The sequence below is a fragment of the Sturnira hondurensis genome, unplaced genomic scaffold (assembly GCF_014824575.4).
Source record: "Sturnira hondurensis isolate 20B ecotype Veracruz unplaced genomic scaffold, ASM1482457v3 Scaffold0001120, whole genome shotgun sequence".
Classification (NCBI taxonomy): Eukaryota; Metazoa; Chordata; class Mammalia; order Chiroptera; family Phyllostomidae; genus Sturnira; species Sturnira hondurensis.
In genome coordinates this window covers 1,570,172-1,589,474 of record NW_028073751.1, presented here as the reverse complement: position 1 = coordinate 1,589,474, position 19,303 = coordinate 1,570,172, and the positions used below count along the sequence as shown (strand labels likewise).

Here is a 19,303-nt window from a genome sequence, read left to right as displayed (position 1 = left end):
GCCTGAGGGGCCTCAGTGAGGACCAGCGCAGTCACGCGGGGAAAAGCCTGAGCGCAAGTATTTTTTCTCTTGAGATTTTGCACGATAATTAGACTAAAGTAACCCAATGCATTGTGTGAGCCAAAGGCTGCTATAGTAGCTCGAAACCCTAGAACGCTGTGGTAAAACACAGAACGAATGTCAAAGGTCTTTAAAGTTACTGCAATACTAACAGGTAGCCAGAAAACGAATGAAGGACTGGAAGAAGTAATATACGTTTTGAGCCTAAGGTTTACACTATAACAAAGACCCAGAACAAGATGGCGCCCTCCCCAAGGAGAGGTAGCAGGGAAAACGTCCAACCGCCAGGAGTGTGCACGCGCCCGGGCTCGTCCCCGGCTACGTTCGGCCCAAACTCACACGCCCTGGGGCAGCCAATGAGTGCTGTACTTAGACTCCACCCCCGTTTTTCCGCCACTGCCTGAACACACTTGCTTCTCGTAGAGAAGGGTACTAGCTGCGCAGGCGCAAAAGGCCCTTCCACTCACGCAATCTACGTAAGGAGACTGTAATCGCTGCGCAATTTATCCCGTGTGACCTTGAGGCTTTGCTGCCTCGGAGGACCCGGGCTGTCCAATGTATTGCCTTTTTACCTGTCTTAGCCTCCTCGCCTCTCACTAACCCTATACCTGCCGCAGCCAAAACGGAAGAACATACTTTTTCAACCACCATAGTGCGGACTGTATTAGCTGTACTCTCTGACTCTGGGAGCAGAGGTCAGGTAGTCTTTGGTCTGGCAGCGTTGGCTGCGCCTCAGCGGAAGAGCGGACTTCCAAGCCCCAGCGACCAACCCCCGCCCCTGCCACCCCACGTGGTTGGAGGTTTCCAGAAGCGTATCCAGCGCCGCGCCGCGAAGCTCCAAGGCTGTTGGAGTGATTGTTTGCTGTTTCGTACTTTCACCATCTAGCCGCCATGATAAACGCTAGCCGGGCCGCGGCATCCCGTGTTATCTGCGCTGCAGCCTCCCGAGGCCCCACGGTCGCCCGCCACCAGGTAAGAAGCTGCCGGGCCTCACGCGAGGGGCTCATGGCTCATGGTGTTGGACCTTGGAGCGGCGGGCTCTACGTCCTTCGGGGTCAGAATCCTCTGAGAGAGATCAGGAAACTAATGGGTATTCTGTAATCAGCGCCATCAGTTCAAGTCCTATTTCAGGGGTTTGCCTCCTTGTCTCCGGCCTTGCTGAGTCACACCCCTTACCAGCAGGTAGTCTTTCTTCACGAAGTGGTAGGTAGTGGTCTTGACAGTGCATTTGATGGCCGATGGACAGGTTTGGCGTTGGGCGCGAGGGACGGAATTCTAGTTGGGAGAGAAAATCGCTATTCTAGTTTGTACTTTCACCTACGAGCCGGAGAATCCGGCCCTTCTCTTAAAACACAGTGTGCAAGGATCTCATTGCAATGATAAAGGAAAAGAGCACCTTAATCGAAAGTCAAGCTCCGATTTTTCTTTGCTTAGAAACGTTTGTGTAGTTAATTCCCTATCTTTGGAGTAAGATTGCTCTATGTTATTTCAGAAAATGTAAGCAGGTCAGGAAAAACCGTGGCGTTCATTACCTTGTAAGTTCAGAAACATACATCTTTGGAAAACTGGAATTATCTCACTGCTCTCACGTGGGGTTAAAGGAAGGCATGAGAGCAGGCTGAGGTTAGGCTGTAACAAAGGTCTTTCTTTGATCCTGATTGGAGGCCACCCGTGAAAAAAATATTTTTTAAAACTGACTCCACAAGATTTTTAGTCGTATCCCTTTAAAGCAGTTGCTTAGCAGAGTTGCTTAAATGACTTGGAATAAGTTAAAATTCGTACCTAAAATACAGAAGTACTTGTGTAGGGCTTAGGTGTACACTGTTCCTGACAATGAAATTGAGGAATTTCTCAGTAGTATTTGTAATGCAGTGATTCACAACCAGGGACAGTTTGGTCTCCCTAGGGGACATTTGACAATGCCTAGAGATAATTTTAGTTGTTGCATCTTGGAGAGCCATGCTACTGGCTTCTAGTGGTAGAGGCCCAGGATGCTGCTCATTACCACAATGTAAAGAACAGGCATCTCCCCTCTGCTCCACTCCCCCCGCCCCACACAATAAATACTTGGTTCAAAGTCAGTAATGCTAAGGTTGAGAAATCATGTTGTAATGTAATTCAAGACTATTTCATATCTACTTCATTTTATCTATTTTTATCTGGTTTATTTGGAAGACATATACATTATTACATTTGTTTTCTGTTTCAGTACCACAATGCCTCTTACACTTAAAATATTTTATCATTTCAGCCCTGGCTGGTGTAGCTCAGTGGATTGAGCACATACACATACCTGCCAACCAAAGGATCGCTGTTCAATTCTCAGTCAAGGGCACATGCCTGGGTTACAGGCCAGTTCCTGGCAGGGGGTGCATGAGAGGCAACCATACATTGATATTTCTCTCCCTCTCTACTTCCTTTCCCCTCTAAAGATAAATAAATACAACCTTTAAAAATATATTTTATCATTTCAGTATACTTTATACATGATGCCACTTAATAGAATGAAAGTCTTGAATTTTCATTTGTTCTTCAGAAGAGTAATTGGAACAAGCCAAAGATTTCATACATAGTAATGGCTGATGCAGCTTTTTTCTTTTTTAGGATGGCTGGAATGGGCTTAGTCATGAGGCTTTTAGAGTTGTTTCAAGGCGGGACTATGCGTAAGTGTAACTTCATTTTCTTTGAGAGATAAATGTTAAACCCTACAGCAGTGGTCTCTTTGTGATTAATGATTCTGCTCAGAAAAAATGACACAGATTATGTAATGTGCCACTATCCCCACAGTACCAAATATTTTCTTACGTATTTCTGTAGTTATTTTTGAAGACCGCTACTTAAGATGATAACTGTAGCATTGTTTTAAATATCTTACAGATCAGAAGCAATCAAGGGAGCAGTTGTTGGTATTGATTTGGGTACTACTAACTCCTGTGTGGCGGTTATGGAAGGTAAACAAGCAAAGGTGAGCGTGCATAATTGGGAGCTCTGGATCATATAACAGTAGCAATACCCAATTTGTAATTCTGTGTCATCTGGCTTAGATAAGGGAAATTTTTTAGAGCTGCTTTTAAGTGTTTAAGACTGGTGTGAGGTGAACCTTTGTGCTTAATTGCATAGTGCTGATAATTAAAAAGATTTGACTGCCCAGGATTTAAGTGTGTCCTCTTGGACTACTAAATTACCATTAGGACCCATTAGGATGGCTTGCAGATGGATTACAGGTTGCTTCTGTAATCATTCCTATACTTTTGTAAGTCAGTTAAACCAAGGTTAGAGGTACAGAAACAGTCTAGAAGCAAGTGGAGCTCCACATAACACATGGGGTGAGTCCTGTGTAAAGAATGTTCCTAGGGAGTTGCTATGATAACAGGCTATTCTCCCAGAAGAGTCTTTACTCCCTCTAGGTTCTTTTTAAGATTTAAAGCACCTGGGATTCTTGAATTGCTTCTTGACAATTTTTTTATATTCATGAAACTTGTAGCCATTACCAAAAAAATGAGTAGTACATTTAATTGTCTAGCAAAGAAAGATTACCTTGTCCCTACATTGACTGAAAGATCTGATTTATATGTATTTGGTGTAGGGGGGTGGGGCAGGGGAAGGATGTTTCTTGTATCTTTCAGTTATAAGTTATTTCAAAGTAAAGTATTAAAGTCACTTGAACATCCACTATCTGTAGGAAAAGAAAAGCGCCTGTTAAAAAAAAAAGAAAGAAAAAGAAAAGTGCCCTTTAGTGCTATTCTTGAGCATTTGCAATTTGACATCTGTTTTTGTCTTAAATGGTTAATCCAAAGACACTGGTGGTGACCAGAACCTCATTCTCTGTCTTGCTTTGGGTGTTTTAGGTGCTGGAGAATGCCGAAGGTGCCAGAACCACCCCTTCAGTCGTGGCCTTTACAGCAGATGGTGAGCGACTTGTTGGCATGCCAGCCAAGCGACAGGCTGTCACGAACCCAAACAACACATTCTATGCCACCAAGCGTCTTATTGGCCGGCGATATGATGACCCTGAAGTCCAGAAAGACATGTGAGTAATAGCAAAAGCATAGTTATTTGCAAAGGCCACATAGAAGACTCTTTTTAGCAGGATCCCTGGAATACCTTACCTTAGTAATTTTACATGTCCCTGGTAGCAAGCCCTGCCCATGCCAAGAGGATACTTTTCCAAAAAAATTCACTCTCCCTCCACAGTGAAGGTCTTTGCTGTGTATAGACAAGGTCTGTGAAGATTCGGCTAGTCATTCCTGAACCGTGTAAATTGGTATTAAACTCATAAAGCAGTTAGTGGCGCAGGCTTCATTGTGTGCTGATCAGATATGTTTTCAAGGTTTGTTCATGTTGTAGTGTGTATCAATAATTCATTACTTTTTATAGCCAATAATGTTCCATTGTGTGGATATATACTACATTTTATTTACCCACTTAACAGTTAATGGATATCTGGGTTGTTTTCATTTTTTAGCTATAATGAATAACACTGCATACAGATTTTTGTGTGGTCATGCTTTCATTTCTCTTGGCTAGACACCTAATGATGGAATTTCTGGGTCCCGTGGTGGTAACTGATCATTTTACAAAGAAGCTGCATGAATCTTAATTGTTTGGTGGGAAGTAAAGAATGTTCGGGTTTCATCAGGATGTTTTAACGTGTTAATGTTTACTTTCTAAGGGTTTTCATTAAATGAATTTCTCATTGGCCATGGATCTCTTGAGTTGGAGGGTGAACATTCATGGTGTATAGTAACCTTGTATGGTAGATTGCACTAGCACGTTTTTTTCAGATATAATTTTTGTGTCTTACAGTAAAAATGTTCCCTTTAAAATTGTCCGTGCCTCCAATGGTGATGCCTGGGTTGAAGCTCATGGAAAGCTTTATTCTCCAAGTCAGATTGGAGCATTTGTTTTGATGAAGATGAAAGAAACTGCAGGTGAGAAAGTTTAGTTCGCACCTGGGGACTATCTCTGACATCATTAGCTTTCATATCCCAGTGTCCCTTGGATGAGTCTGATGGCTTTTATTCAGAAAACGAGGAATGGCGAAGCTTGGTTACTCTTCGTACTTTCCCTGCAGATTGAATATATCTCCCCAGTTTCCCTAATGGTGGCTTTCTTGTTTAAAAGACTATTTGCTACACTGTACATACGTTGTCTCTGTTAGGTAAAACTTAGAACTTCCTACTTGAAGAAACTAGTAGCCATTTTAAGTCATTCTAGTTGGTGAACCTTCACTACAGTGTTGTAGGTGAGATCTTCGCTTTTAGCCAGTGTCTTTATTTGGAGTGTTTTCTAACGAGGTTATACTACCTGTTAGATCACAAACTGAAAGACTGCCGAGTGCTGTTTGTGGCTCCAGGAGGATAACACAGGTTGTTAGGCTACATTAGTAATTCTCTTACCTGTTTTATCTGACAGAATCGCATGAGTGGGTTCATTTCTTGCTTCTTTTCCAGAAAATTACTTGGGGCATACAGCAAAAAATGCTGTGATCACTGTCCCAGCTTATTTCAATGACTCTCAAAGACAGGTAAGTTAGTCAGCATTTTTATTTAGGAAATTATTGGTACTTGAGACACAAAGGTGGAAAATGCTTTATTGTCTCTTTCAATTTTTTTTTTTTAGGCCACTAAGGATGCTGGCCAGATAGCTGGACTAAATGTGCTTCGTGTGATTAATGAACCTACAGCTGCTGCTCTGGCCTACGGTCTAGACAAATCAGAAGACAAAGTGTAAGCCTGTAAACCTCACCAAGACTTATTATCCCAAGTCATCATCTTGATTTCTTAGTGATTGAGCCTTCTACTTAGACTAAAAATGTACTGCCTTGATCTTCTTCAAGGCTATGTAGTCTGTTTTTGTGGGGGGTTTTTTTTTTTCATTTATTTCAAGACCATTCCTTTATTTACTTTGCCCCCTAAGTACTGGGGTGGTTTTTTAAAAAAAATATATTTTATTTATTTATTTTTAGAGAGAGGGGAAGGGAAGAAGAAAGAGGGAGAGAAAGAGAAACATCAGTGTGTGGTTGCCTCTCATGTGTCCCCCACTGGGGACCTGGCCCGCAACCCAGGCATGTACCCCAACTGGGGATCGAACCGGCAACCCTTTGCTTCACAGGCCTGCGCTCAATCCACTGAGCCACACCAGCCAGGGCCTAAGTACTGGTTTAATAAAGTCATTCCACACCCCCATCCCAGTCCCATCCCTTTTGGTATGTATGTTGACAGGTATTTATCCAAAAGAGTGATTGAATGCTGTCAATTTTGCTTTTAAATGAATTTATTTTAGCTGTATGTATACTTTACATGTAGCTGTTAGGACCATATGTTAATGTCGCTTACAGTTACTAAATTTAATAGTAATTATACTTTGGAGAAAATAGCCAAGTTTATGTATAGTGGCATAGGTTCCGTCACGTGCTGGTCAGATACGTTTTCAAGATTTTCTCCATGTTGTAGCATGTATCAGTACTTCATTACTTTGTTCTTTAAGGCCCCCTTTTTTCTCTCTAGCATTGCTGTATATGACTTAGGTGGTGGAACTTTTGATATCTCTGTCCTGGAAATTCAGAAAGGCGTATTCGAGGTGAAATCCACCAATGGAGACACTTTCTTAGGTGGTGAAGACTTTGACCAGGCCTTGCTACAACACATTGTGAAGGAGTTTAAAAGAGAGGTTAGTTACCAGTGTGGTTAATACGCAGACATTGGGATAGTGAAAATTTCCTTACTCAGATTGCTGCCCAGTGAATTTTTTGTCCCGAATACAGTGTTGAAATATTTGTATTTCAATTTCATGCCTAGACTGATCAATTCTGGTTATTGTACCTTCAGATTGGGAATAAACAACAGATTGAAAGGATATGACACTGTATATAATGCTGGAAAAGGAATTCTAGGGACTCATCTTTTGAGCTGAAATCCTACAGCTGGAAGAAGTGAGATCAGTTCAACCCTCTGACTCCAGGCACAGATTAGCTTTTTTAGAATAGACTTTCTTTTCCCTATAGAGTTTCAAAGGTAATAAGTAATTTGTGCTTTTAAATAAAGGTATGGCTCTCGTTTGTGTTAACAGCTTATCACTGCAATTTAAGTAGTTTATCGCCTCACTAACATCAGTATTGTGTGTTTTCACTTGGTAGACAGGAGTCGATTTGACCAAAGACAACATGGCACTTCAGAGAGTTCGGGAAGCTGCTGAAAAGGCTAAGTGTGAACTCTCCTCATCTGTGCAGGTGAGACATGGACGAATCCCAGCAGTCTTGATGCATCTTTTCAGCCTGAGCTTTCTTGAATAGCGTATTCTGATTGCATTACAGTTTTCTGGTGGTGATAAAAACCTTTCCATGAGCATAGCAGCAGGAGTTCTTTGTTTTTTAATGGATGACCTAAATTTGTTATCCATCCAAATTAGAGGTTATGTATACTGGAGCTAAAATCTAGACTTTCAGTGTGCAAAGTTAGAAGTGCTATCCTGTAAATACTAGAAGACTCTCAGAACTGTAAGGTAACTCATTGTATGAGTCTAATTGTCTCTCATTTAATTTAATTATTTGGCTCATCAATCTAGAAAGTTAGTTTTGAAACCTGGCTGAAGACGGGTTTATACACCTGAGCAAGTTTCCTTCTGGTCATCAGATTTGCTCAGCATCTCATTAGGGTAGGGGTGTCAAACTCATTTTCACTGGGGGCCACATCAGCTTGGCAGTTGCCTTCAGAGGGCTAAACGTAATTTCATCTCCTAAACAGTTAAGGAGTAGTAACATTTATATAGTCGGGAAATTATTTCATCCCTTTGAGGGCAACTGTGAGGCTGATGTAGCCCCCTGTGAAAATGAATGTGACACTCCTGCTTTAAGGCATCAGCCTATGTTGCTTCATTTCTAAGAGGTAAAGCTTCACTTTGCCCACTTTGCCTTAATCACTTAGAATTGTAGAAAGCACATTAGATCTGGGTCAGAAGCGAAACAACGTGGGAAGCAGGAGATTTAATTCCAGGTTCTCTGGTGGCAGCACAGAAGCAGAGCCTATGACTATTTTAATTGTTAGTTTGATTACCTGCTAGGAAAGGAAGAAGAGGTATTAACTTTCGATCAAACCTGGATTTTTTTAAGTAGCTATGAGGAATGACAAAGTTTTAAAAAGTCACCCACGATGTTGATGGCATTGCTTTGTTTCCTCCTTACCGTGTAGACTGGAACATGATGGTACTAGGGTTAGGGTTGAAATACTGTGGTACTGCCAGCCAGAGAATAGCCTGTAATTCCTCTCAGGGGTCTGACACTTTTTGGAGGAAGAGGTTGGTTGGTTATAGTGTGGCTGTACCGTAACTCCTCATGTACCATCATCAGAAGGTTCTGCGACTTTAAGTAAAATACTGTATAAAGGAAACAAGTTTTACTGTAGGTTAATTGATGTAAACAAGAGTTAAATTCCTGTGACATGTCAGCAATATTATAACAATGTTATCATTCAAAGACTTGCTGTATCCTTTTGATAGGCATTTGGATTGTTTTCCAGCTTTTTGCTATTATAGCAAAGTATATTGAGCACCTTTGTACATAACTGTTCATGCATGTATGATTGTAAAGCTGTAGGAGAAATTCCAAGAAACCTTACCCTTGTGGAGTTTGGTGTGGGGAGTGGATATTATTTATTATTTAGAACATTACAATAAATGTCAAGTCAGAAGTAAAGATTAAGAGTGACTCTAACTAGACTGCTGTGGTTCGAGCCTGCCTTCATCACTTGGTAGCGGTGTGACCTTAACATTTCTGTCTTATCTATAAAGTAAGGGTGCTACTTTCCCCGTTATTAAACTAATACACATGTAACATGCTTGGGACAACATGTAATAAATAGTGAGTTCTCTAAATGTAAACTGTTAAGGTGGCAAAATGGCAAAGTGAGATACAGTTATAATAGAGGAACCTGGTAACTCACAGGTGTTGGACATAACAGAGAGAACTTCCGAGAAATGTGTTAATCAGGAAAAGGGGTCAAGTATGAAGCGTTGGGGGTGCAGACCCGAGAAGGGGTCGGTGTGGCTGAAGTACAGGTGGGCAGGGGGGAAGCCTGGGACATGAGGCCAGAGGTTTAATAGGTTTGTGCTTTGGTGTCTGTCCTGAGTGTGAACATAAACCACTGAAAACTGTGTGGGGGCAGTGACGTGGTCAGATTTGAGTTCATGGAAAGCACTTTGGTGAAAGTGGTTTGGAGTTTTGTTTTCAGTAGGGAGGGGTTCTGTGGCAGAGGGCAGCCTGAGTGGATGTGGGAAATCACTGTATTGTAACACCAGATGGTGAGAGGACTTAGTTGGATTTGAGAAAGAGGAAGGACAGTACTTTGTGATGAACTGGTTTTACAGAGTTTAGAGTCCTGGAGTTTTTCAGATTGCCATTAACTTACATCATATAGAACTGCTACTAATAAAGAGTCCCATGTGGCTCTTTAAATAAAATTTTAAAATCCCATTCATTGGTTGTGCTAGATGTATTTCAGGTGCCCAGCCACATGTGGCTAGGGGCCCCTCAAACAGCACGGATTATAGAACATTGGCTGTTGTCACAGAACATTCTGCTGGCTCACATTGGTTTGGATGATTAAATCCAGTTTTCTGATTCGGGTTGACATTTTGCAAAGATAATATCCTTTAAGGCAATACCCAATAACACTATTTTTGCAGAAGGCGTGTTAACTCTTGCTAGTTGTTTAGCATTTCATAGTCTCAGGTACCTTACCTGAAGAAAGGTGATTAAGGATTTCCTCTCCTCAGTTCTTATTCCCTGCTGGCCTTACTTTGATGTGAAGTTGGAGAAGCATAAGGTAGTTCTGTTCCTGGGGGTCTACCTCTGGGTCACTTGTGTTGGCATGTTTAGTGAAGGGTTTTGTTAGTCCAGGCCTTGTTAGGATTTGGGGCTTATTAAGTAGTGGATATCATATGGTGTGACTGTGGCCATGTTAGTTGCTAAATTAACATAGTTAAGTTATTTAATTAAGTTAGATGAAGAAATTTCTTCATCTCCTGAACAGGGCTTTTTCCTGCTTCTCTCCTCTGTTCTTCATTATCTAATAACAGATTCTGTAATGTTTACCTTTGGTAAGAAGTGGTTGAGTCTTACAGGGTCACTGTCTTTGTTGGCTGTTCCTTTAAAGTGGGTGTGACCACTGTGGCATTCAAAGTGCTTCTGTCCTACAGTATTTAATTGAATAAAGAAATTTCACCACTACTGGTCTCCCCACTTCCTTTGCAGACCGACATCAACTTGCCATATCTTACAATGGATGCTTCTGGACCTAAGCATTTGAATATGAAGGTGACCCGGGCTCAGTTTGAGGGGATTGTGTTTGAGCTAATCAAGAGGACCATCGCCCCATGCCAAAAAGCAATGCAAGACGCAGAAGTCAGCAAGAGCGACATAGGAGAAGTGATTCTTGTTGGTGGCATGACTAGAATGCCCAAGGTATGGATAGACCTGTGGAATTCTCAACGTGGAGAGCAGAGAAGGCCAACATACAATGTTTTCTTGGGATATATGGCTTAGATGTGGGCACATGAATATGTGGCCTTTCTTCCATGGTAACCCTGAAAGGAGAATGAATTTGTGCCCTAATGAAAATTATTTTCAGCCCTTTTTTAAAATTCAAGGGTATAAGAAAAAGGATTAGGAAGGGCAAAATGTCTTTGGGTTGGTAGCAGGGAGAATCCTGAACTTAAATCTTACAGAATTTTTAGGAATGAACATTTGAGGTCAGATAACTCAATCCCTTGGTACTAACTAGCCTGTGTGGGGCAATTTTGAACACGTGTTTTTGCAGCATAGTGTTTGAGGCTTCTAACTCTTCAACAAAGATTTGTGCAATGATGCATTCTATTCATCAACACATCATTCTGAAAAGATAGGTGTGTGGAAAGCTAATGACTGAGCACAGAACTGTTGAAGGTGCAATTGTTTATAGCTTACGCAGAATTTTTTAAAAGATTTTATTTTTATTTATGTATTTTTAGAGAGGGGGAGGGAGGGAGAAAGAGGGAGAGAAACATCAGTGTGTTGTTGCCTCTTGAACACCCCCACTGAGGACCTGACCTGCAACCCAGGCATGTGCCCTGACTGGGAATTGAACTGGCAACCCTTTGTTCTGCAGGCTGGCACTCAATCCACTGAGCCACACCAGCCAGGGCCATAATAGAATTATCTTGAACCTTGATATTTTCTTAATTTTTCGAGTACTTGGGCTTAGGAACATAAACAGAATAAATCTGAAGAGAAGGGGAGAAGCTTTGGACCATGGAGATAATGTTAACAAATTATCCTCATTGCTATTTAAATAGCGGGGGGGGGGGGGTAGCATCAGTAAAAAAAGAAAAAATAGAAGAGAACATATCCCAATTTAGCATCAGTATTGTCATATAACCACTGCTTCTTTAAAGTTGGTTTTTAGTCAGTATGTAGAAGAGGACTTGAGCTGTACAATTTTTAAGTTCCCATGCCTTGTACCTTGTATTTCCATTTTTTTAAAGGTTTTTATTTATTTTTAGAGAGGGGGGTAGGGAAGGAGAAAGAGGGAGAGAACCATCAATGTGTGTTTGTCTCTCACATACCGTCTACCAGGGAGCCAGCCCACAACCCAGGCATGTGCCCAGACTGGGAATCAAACCAGTGACCCTTTGGTTTGCAGGCCCACACCAGTCCACTGAGCTACACCAGCCAGGGCAGGACCTGTATTTCCAATTTAATGTGTTGTATGGGAAACCGGATAACAAACACAAATTCTTCCCAAATTTAAAAGGACTATGAATGAGATGTCATATGAGTAAACTATGAGTGCTATCTGCATGATAACACTCAGATCATTAACAAGAACTCTGGTATGAAATACTAGTAATTTGAGAGAAATTTTTGGGTCCAAATGAAGCAACCCGTTGTGATATGCTGGGGTCTTGGAACAAACACGTGTTCTCTTCCACCTTGGGCATTTAGTTGCTTTGCATAGTGGGTAACAGGTTCTTTTTTTTCCTTGATGCTCAGGTTCAGCAGACTGTCCAGGATCTCTTTGGCCGAGCCCCGAGTAAAGCTGTCAATCCTGATGAGGCTGTGGCCATTGGAGCTGCCATTCAGGGAGGTGTGTTGGCTGGTGATGTCACAGATGTGCTGCTCCTGGATGTCACTCCTCTTTCTCTGGGCATTGAGACTCTAGGAGGCGTGTTTACCAAGCTTATTAACAGGAACACCACTATTCCAACCAAGAAAAGCCAGGTAAGAATTTCCCCTCCCTGATACCACAGAGTTTCTAGGTTCTGTGAGGGATGTGTTGTGATTCCAGCCACTTTTGTGAGCTTTTCTTAGAAACTTCAGTCTTTGTTTTGTAGTCTGTACTAGTTGAATGTGGGTGGTAAGGCTCTTATCTATTACATTGCTCTCTTTACCTGTCAGCCAGCAGTGGAGATTGTAGGGGAAGCATTAATAGTCTGTCCCTCACAGAATTTAGTCCTCATCACTTAGGACTAAATTCCCCATACTCTTCTGATCTCAAAGGCAATAAAAAGAATGGCCCGAGACAGTTCAATGTGCTTCTGTTATGGATGAATGATGGATGTCTTGCACTGCCACTCCAGGGCTACTTAGACAATGGCTTCGGTCTTAGTTTCTTAATACTTGGATTAAGAATTATTTCCTGACTTGACCAATTTTGATGTTCGTATTAAAAACTTGCTATTGCTGTATTTGTGCGGTGATGTAGTGCCAACACATCATTCTGAAGAAAAGTGCGTGGTGACTTCTATGGCTGAGCACAAAATAGCACCGTCCAGCAAAAAGTAGCACCTGGTTGAGTGTGATTGGTAGGGTGATAATATGGATGTAATAATTTGTAGTTTTAATTTGAACATTTCACCTAAAATGTTATATGGTGTGCTTAAATATGATATTATGCTATAAAATTATATGTTTACGATTTTGTAATGAAAAGGAGGTGTTGCCCTGGCTGGTGTAGCTCATTGGATTGAGCACGGGCCTGCGAACCACACGATCGTGGTTCGGTTCCCAGTCAGGGCACATGCTTGGGTTGCAGGCCAGTTCCCAGCAGGGGACTCATGAGAAGCAACCATACATTGATATTTCTCTCCTTCTCTCCTTCCTTTCCCCTCTAAAGATAAATAAATAAAATCTTTTTAAAAAAGGAAAAAAAAAGAAAAGAGGGTGTTATTTGTGCCAGACCCTGTACATGTCCTGTCTCTGACCAGTTTTCCCAGATGAGCATATTTCATCATCTCATTTTTATCCCTTCGTGAGGCCCTCTGCCAGTGCTGCATCTTTGTACAGTGCATTTGCTTAGCAGAAACAATACTACCGAATGACCTTCTGCTATGCTAATCCTACTCCTATTCCCAGCAAAGACATACAAGCCTTTGTTCTGAAAATAGTGTACGTTAGGATTCTACCAGTGTTGGGGTGTCAGTTTCTTTCTTTGGCTTACACTTTGTGTAAAGAAGTATTTTTATTAGACTGCCAATCCAGGACGTTTCTTTTTCCCTAGGTGTTTTCTACAGCCGCTGATGGTCAGACTCAAGTGGAGATTAAAGTGTGTCAGGGTGAGAGAGAGATGGCTGGAGACAACAAACTTCTTGGACAGTTTACTTTGGTGGGTATTGGGAATCCTAAATATGCCCTTCATTCATTCTTATGTACTGTAAGTTCGATGATATTCTGACCCCTGTTAATATTACCATAAACAGCTGACACACAGATAGTTTGTTAACATAGTGTACATGCAAAATCAGTGTTACCTGAAAGCCTCGCTCGTGCCTTAGGAACTTTAAGAATATCATAAATATAAGACACGGAAATGTTTGTAACAATGCTAATTGGGAGGAATTCCTAGTTATTGATTTAAGAGACATTTGATATTATTGGCTTCTAATTAGCATTGCTTACTGGTTCTTGGTGAGATGAACAGTGATGGAGGAGTTGCACTTATTATTCATTGTGTCACTCAGTGTGTATAGCCATTATGATTACTTGTTGTACCCAACCTTCACTGGCCTGAGCCCTGTTTGTTTCAGGTAGCAGTGATTTACTTACAAACTTTTTTTTAGCACATTTAATTAAGTGAAGCTATAGCTTGTTCCTTCTTGTAATCAAGTGATTTGTTCCCCAGAAGATACAGGTTTGGAACTAGAGCACTGGACCTCTTTGTGAGAGGAGCTTACTCTGTGTATTTATTTATTTCAGATTGGAATTCCCCCAGCCCCTCGCGGAGTCCCTCAGATTGAAGTTACATTTGACATTGATGCCAATGGGATTGTACATGTTTCTGCCAAAGATAAGGGTACAGGACGTGAGCAGCAGAGTAAGTTTTCCTATTTATCTGATTGTAAGAGTGAGGTAAGGGACCTTGGAGTGCCTTTCTGTTGGGAACAAGGTCCTCTAGGTTGTGCCTGTCTTTTCTCCCAGCCTCAGGTTGATGCTCAGTCCTTTCTGTCCCTTTCCTCCTCAGTTATGAGAGTCACACTCAGAGTAACGGATATGGTGGTGTGCATTCCCCAAAATAGGCAAGCACTGAACCTTTGGATTGCTGCCTGAGCTGAAGTTTTGGTAGGAGGCAGGGTAGTTGGTGTTTGTGTATATCAGTCCCTTGGTTTCTTTCTCCTTATTATAGGACAACATCATGATATTATTCCCGCTGATAATTCACATCACTGGCTATTCTGAGCAGGAGTATTCTTTTTCTTAATACAATAGAGAGTGAAACATACAATTTTACCTGTGAAGTAACAATGCTTTCTTTTCATTATAGTTGTGATCCAGTCTTCTGGTGGGTTAAGCAAAGACGATATTGAAAATATGGTTAAAAATGCAGAGAAGTATGCTGAGGAAGATAGGCGAAAGAAGGTGATTAGTATATTTTTTTAAAAGATTTTACATATTTATTTTAGAGAGGGGAAGGAAGGGAAAAAGAGGGAGAAAAATATCGTGTGTGTGAGATACATAGATCAGTTGCCTCTCACATGCCCCCAACTGTGAGACCTGGCTCACAGACCCCAGGCCTGTGCCTCTGACTGGTAATCAAAACAATGACCTTCTAGTTTGCAGGCCAGCACTCAATCCACTGAGCCACACCAGCCGGGGCTGATTAGTACTTTCTTCCTTTTCAACTGGGAGGTGAAAGTGGGAGTTGGGACATTTGTCATTGATCTTCTGTCTTCTGTTACCCTCAGTCTATCCTTTGCCCCCCTTTGCTCATAACTTATGTGGAATGCCTTTATTTTAGTCTGTGTCCCCATAGCAATTCTTATGCTACAAAATCCAGCTGAAATTTCTTAGACATCTGAGACTACCTCAGACCATAGTGATTCCTCCCCTTACTGTGTTTTACTCTATACCTATATGCAGCAGTCAGCATGTTGTCTTTCTCAGTGAGAACCTTCAGCCAATGGGTTCATTGGGAAGTCTTCACTTTCTCTTTTCCCTTAGGAACGAGTTGAAGCGGTTAATATGGCTGAAGGAATCATCCATGATACAGAAAGCAAGATGGAAGAATTCAAGGACCAATTGCCTGCTGACGAGGTAAGTCCTCTTTTATAATGAGTAGTTCAAGAAGTCGGGAGCCAGTGTCACCAATGTTAATGAAGTTCATCTGTCTCTGAGTCTTGATAAGAATTTAGTCTTATGTTTCTGAGAATTACTGCTTCGTGTAGTGGGATAAGAAACCCAGAAAAAGTGAGGGTTTTGTGTTTTGTTTTTAAGTGCAACAAATTAAAAGAAGAGATTTCCAAAATGAGAGAGCTTCTGGCTCGAAAAGATAGTGAAACTGGAGAAAACATAAGGCAGGCAGCATCTTCCCTTCAGCAAGCATCACTGAAACTCTTCGAAATGGCATACAAAAAGGTACAAGGACTGAGGGGTGTTTTCCTCAATTACTATTTTGCTCCTGACTTGATCCTGTTGTAACTGCTCTTGATTACTCTCACTAATGGCTCCTTACCTAGCCATTCATAGAACTGTGAGTGTTGACAATACCTTTCCTCCCCTTCCAGAGGGAGGATGAGGTCAACAAAGGGAAGGAGTCACAGAAACCATCAACAGTGTGTGTGGAGGAGGGGGGAGTGCAATAGGCAGGATGTGGCTCCTTCCTTTTTTAGTTCATCAAAGAGCATGCTGTCAGCCTTAACATTGAGTGGCTGTCAAATGTTTTCTTAACAGATGGCCTCTGAGCGAGAAGGCTCTGGAAGTTCTGGCACTGGGGAACAAAAGGAAGATCAAAAAGAGGAGAAACAGTAATAGTAGTAAACTGCGGAGCCAAAAGGACAACATCTTATGACGCTTGGGAGTAAAGGGGACTTCCTGAGCAGAAACGGGAAAACTTCATTCTTTTACTGTGTTTTTGCAGTACTCTATATATAATTTCCTTAATATGTAATTTAGTGACTATTAGCTAATAATCATTTAATGAGTGATAATTCCAACAGTGCAAAGCTCACAATGTTCTGTCCCTAGCCTATCTTTTCAGCTGCACGTGAAAGGGAAGATGATTTATTGATTTTAAAGACTTAACATTGTTTTGTGCTGAAGTAACTATATATTATTACCAAGGGGTGAAACCATCCCACACAATGAAGGTAGTCAGTCAAAGACCTGGAATGAGACCATCTGAGGATAAGATACTTAACTACTGCTCTACCAGTATGCGTGTACATTGGATCCTTCAGCTGAGGCCTCGCAAGGCAAGGCTGCTGTGCCACATTCAGAGGTAGAGCAACAGAAGCAAGATCAATGGAAAACTTATTTGTGTTCAGTACAACTCTTAAAACAAGGTAATAAGGCTTCGTAATTTTCCTGTGGGACACTTTTATAGCTACCTTGTGGCTTTTGTCTGGCACCTGTACCTTTGATTTTTTGGATCCATTCTGGATTTTTTAAAAAAATAAATATGAAAAGCATCTTGATCTCATTTGTGAGGAGTGAGACTCTTGAGATTTAGCTTTGAGAATATAATATGCATCATACCTTCCATTTCCCTGACCTAGGGTCACTCAAATAAAACAGGATTTGGAAGGGCTAGTATAAGAAATAAGCATTGTCACTGAGGACAAGTCTGGTTCTGAGGCTTTGTTTTTTTTCTCTTATAGCCCCATCTTTTGTTTGGAATGTTAACAAAGTCTAGGTTAAGCTAGTCTCTAGCTTAAAAATGGGCTACTGTTTTCAGGTTGCTTTCTCTTCTGTGTAGCTTTATATTAATCTAGTAGTAAATCCTAAGGTATAAGTTCTGTGACTCAGTAATATTAGGTACTGATTCTTTCCATATTTCTGTTTTCACTGTCAGTGAGTTGCCTTGTCCTAAATTCTGTTTTAGTTCCAATTACCACATGCTAACTTCAGAAGCAGAACTTTGACTGCATCTTTCCTGTATCTCAAATATTTAAATACTGAGAATTTTTTCCCCCAAGTTTTCCAATAGACTTTCCCTCGTGTTTCATGGACTACTATTGTAGACCTAAAGGAATTTTAATAACATGGGGCTTCGATTCCATCAGGTAATGCTTCCTTTTATTTGTGGTGATATCTAGAAATGAAATTCAGTACAGTGCTCTAATGTGAAAGACATTTTTTACATAATTACATTCCTAGAAAGTTGTTCATTAACACCCATGCAAATACCTCTTGAGATTCATAAAAAATAAATTCTAGGCTCAAGTTCTCAGCCACATGAACACTTGGTGGGAACCTTGTGGAATGTATAGTAATTATCCATGACGGATTGTTTTGTGGTATGTGACATTTAGCATCTGTGGTTGGCCCTTGCCTAGTAAACACCTCTTGTATCTCCTAATTGTGATAACTAAGCCCTTCTTGGATTTCCAAAGCACTTCAATTAAGTACTGACTTTTATGAAAAAGATCAGCCTTAGGATTGGGAAGAGGAGGAGCCAAACATCCCCTGAACAGTATGGACTCTATTGGGAAGAAGGGAGAAGAGCTACGTGCATAGGTACCCACAACAGTCCTTCCCTATGCAGTGAACACACAGCAGTATTCTACAGACCAGTAAAATGTAGTGCTGCAAACGGCCTTGAAAGGCAAAAAGGTTTTTTATTCTTTAGATACAGGTTCCCTTTTATGACAAATGCTTGGTAGGTCTAAAAAGGAACTTCTGGAGCCCTGGCTGGTGTAGCTCAATGGATTGAGCGCAGGCCTGCGAACCAGAGTATCTGTCTCGGTTCAATTCCCAGTCAGGGCACATGCCTGGGTTGCAGGCCAGTTCCCAGTTCCGAGTTCCCGGCAGGGGATGCATGAGAGGCAACCATACATTGATATTTCTCTCCCTCTCTCCTTCCCTTCCCCTCTAAAGGTAAATAAATAAAATTTAAAAATAAATAAAAAGGAACCTCTGGTTTCTGTTCCTTAGTGGTCTTTCCAATAAATGTGCTTCTTATGGTTGCCCACCCCCCAAAATGGAATGAACAAATCTTAGCAACCTTTAAAGTATATCCAGATCACCATCTCCACTCCGGCTACTTAGTATAAATTACTGCGTGGATTATTACACATAATATTCCCCACATAAAATTACACACCTTGCTAATCTTTTCCCATAGCAGTTAGCAGTCAGAGGCCTGTCTGCAGGCTTTGTGTGGTCAGGCTTTTTCACTACCTCTGTGCCTGTATCCTCCAACTATTTTACTTTGTGGGTTTTGCCCACCCTCACTGGAAAAGTTGCCCAGATTTCCATTTGGCTCAGCCCTCACTTTTTTCACAAGGTTTTGAAATTTCATGAAATAGCAGCCTCTTCTCAAGTCCCTGCCATTACTTATCCTCTTTAATTACCCTACTCTCTTTCTCCTTTGCAGTTATCACCTAATTTGTTTTCCCTCTCCCCCACTGCTATAATCTGAATTTCTGTGCCATTCCCCCACCCAGTATCCAATTGAAATCCTAACCTAAGTTAGGTATTAAAAGGTGGAGCCCTACAAAAAGGGCTCCAGAAATCCCTTGTCCCTTTCCCACCAAGTGACACCATGAGAAGTCTGTGACCATATAGGACCCTCACCTGACCATGCTGGCACCCTCATCTCAGACTTCCAGCTTCCAGAACTAGAACAAATTTTTGTTCAAACTACCCAGTTCAACAGCCCAGAAGGACTGACAGCCACCATGTAAGCTCCACAAGGCCACAAACCTTTTTGCTCACTGCTATTTCCCAACACCTACACCAATGCTTGATATATGAGCACTCAAATCTTTTGTCAAA

The 19,303-nt window shown here is 41.4% G+C and overlaps 1 protein-coding gene and 2 non-coding genes across 3 annotated transcripts; all 3 read left to right on the top strand.

Moving 5' to 3' along the window:
* The first annotated feature begins 633 nt into the window (after positions 1-633).
* On the top strand, positions 634-17,793 carry HSPA9 (heat shock protein family A (Hsp70) member 9). Its single transcript, XM_037061375.1, has 17 exons — positions 634-1,032; positions 2,665-2,723; positions 2,938-3,025; positions 3,909-4,090; positions 4,867-4,991; positions 5,514-5,587; positions 5,683-5,789; positions 6,570-6,732; positions 7,199-7,291; positions 10,310-10,519; positions 12,086-12,313; positions 13,593-13,697; positions 14,288-14,405; positions 14,853-14,947; positions 15,530-15,622; positions 15,803-15,943; positions 16,259-17,793. The coding sequence occupies exons 1-17, from the start codon at positions 952-954 to the stop codon at positions 16,334-16,336; spliced, it is 2,040 nt and encodes a 679-aa protein (XP_036917270.1). The 5' UTR covers positions 634-951; the 3' UTR covers positions 16,337-17,793.
* On the top strand, positions 10,913-10,987 carry LOC118998854 (small nucleolar RNA SNORD63). The gene has a single exon (XR_005068962.1). It is a non-coding gene; the product is annotated as a small nucleolar RNA SNORD63 (small nucleolar RNA).
* On the top strand, positions 12,784-12,851 carry LOC118998862 (small nucleolar RNA SNORD63). Its single transcript, XR_005068963.1, has one exon. It is a non-coding gene; the product is annotated as a small nucleolar RNA SNORD63 (small nucleolar RNA).
* Positions 17,794-19,303: the final 1,510 nt, after the last annotated feature.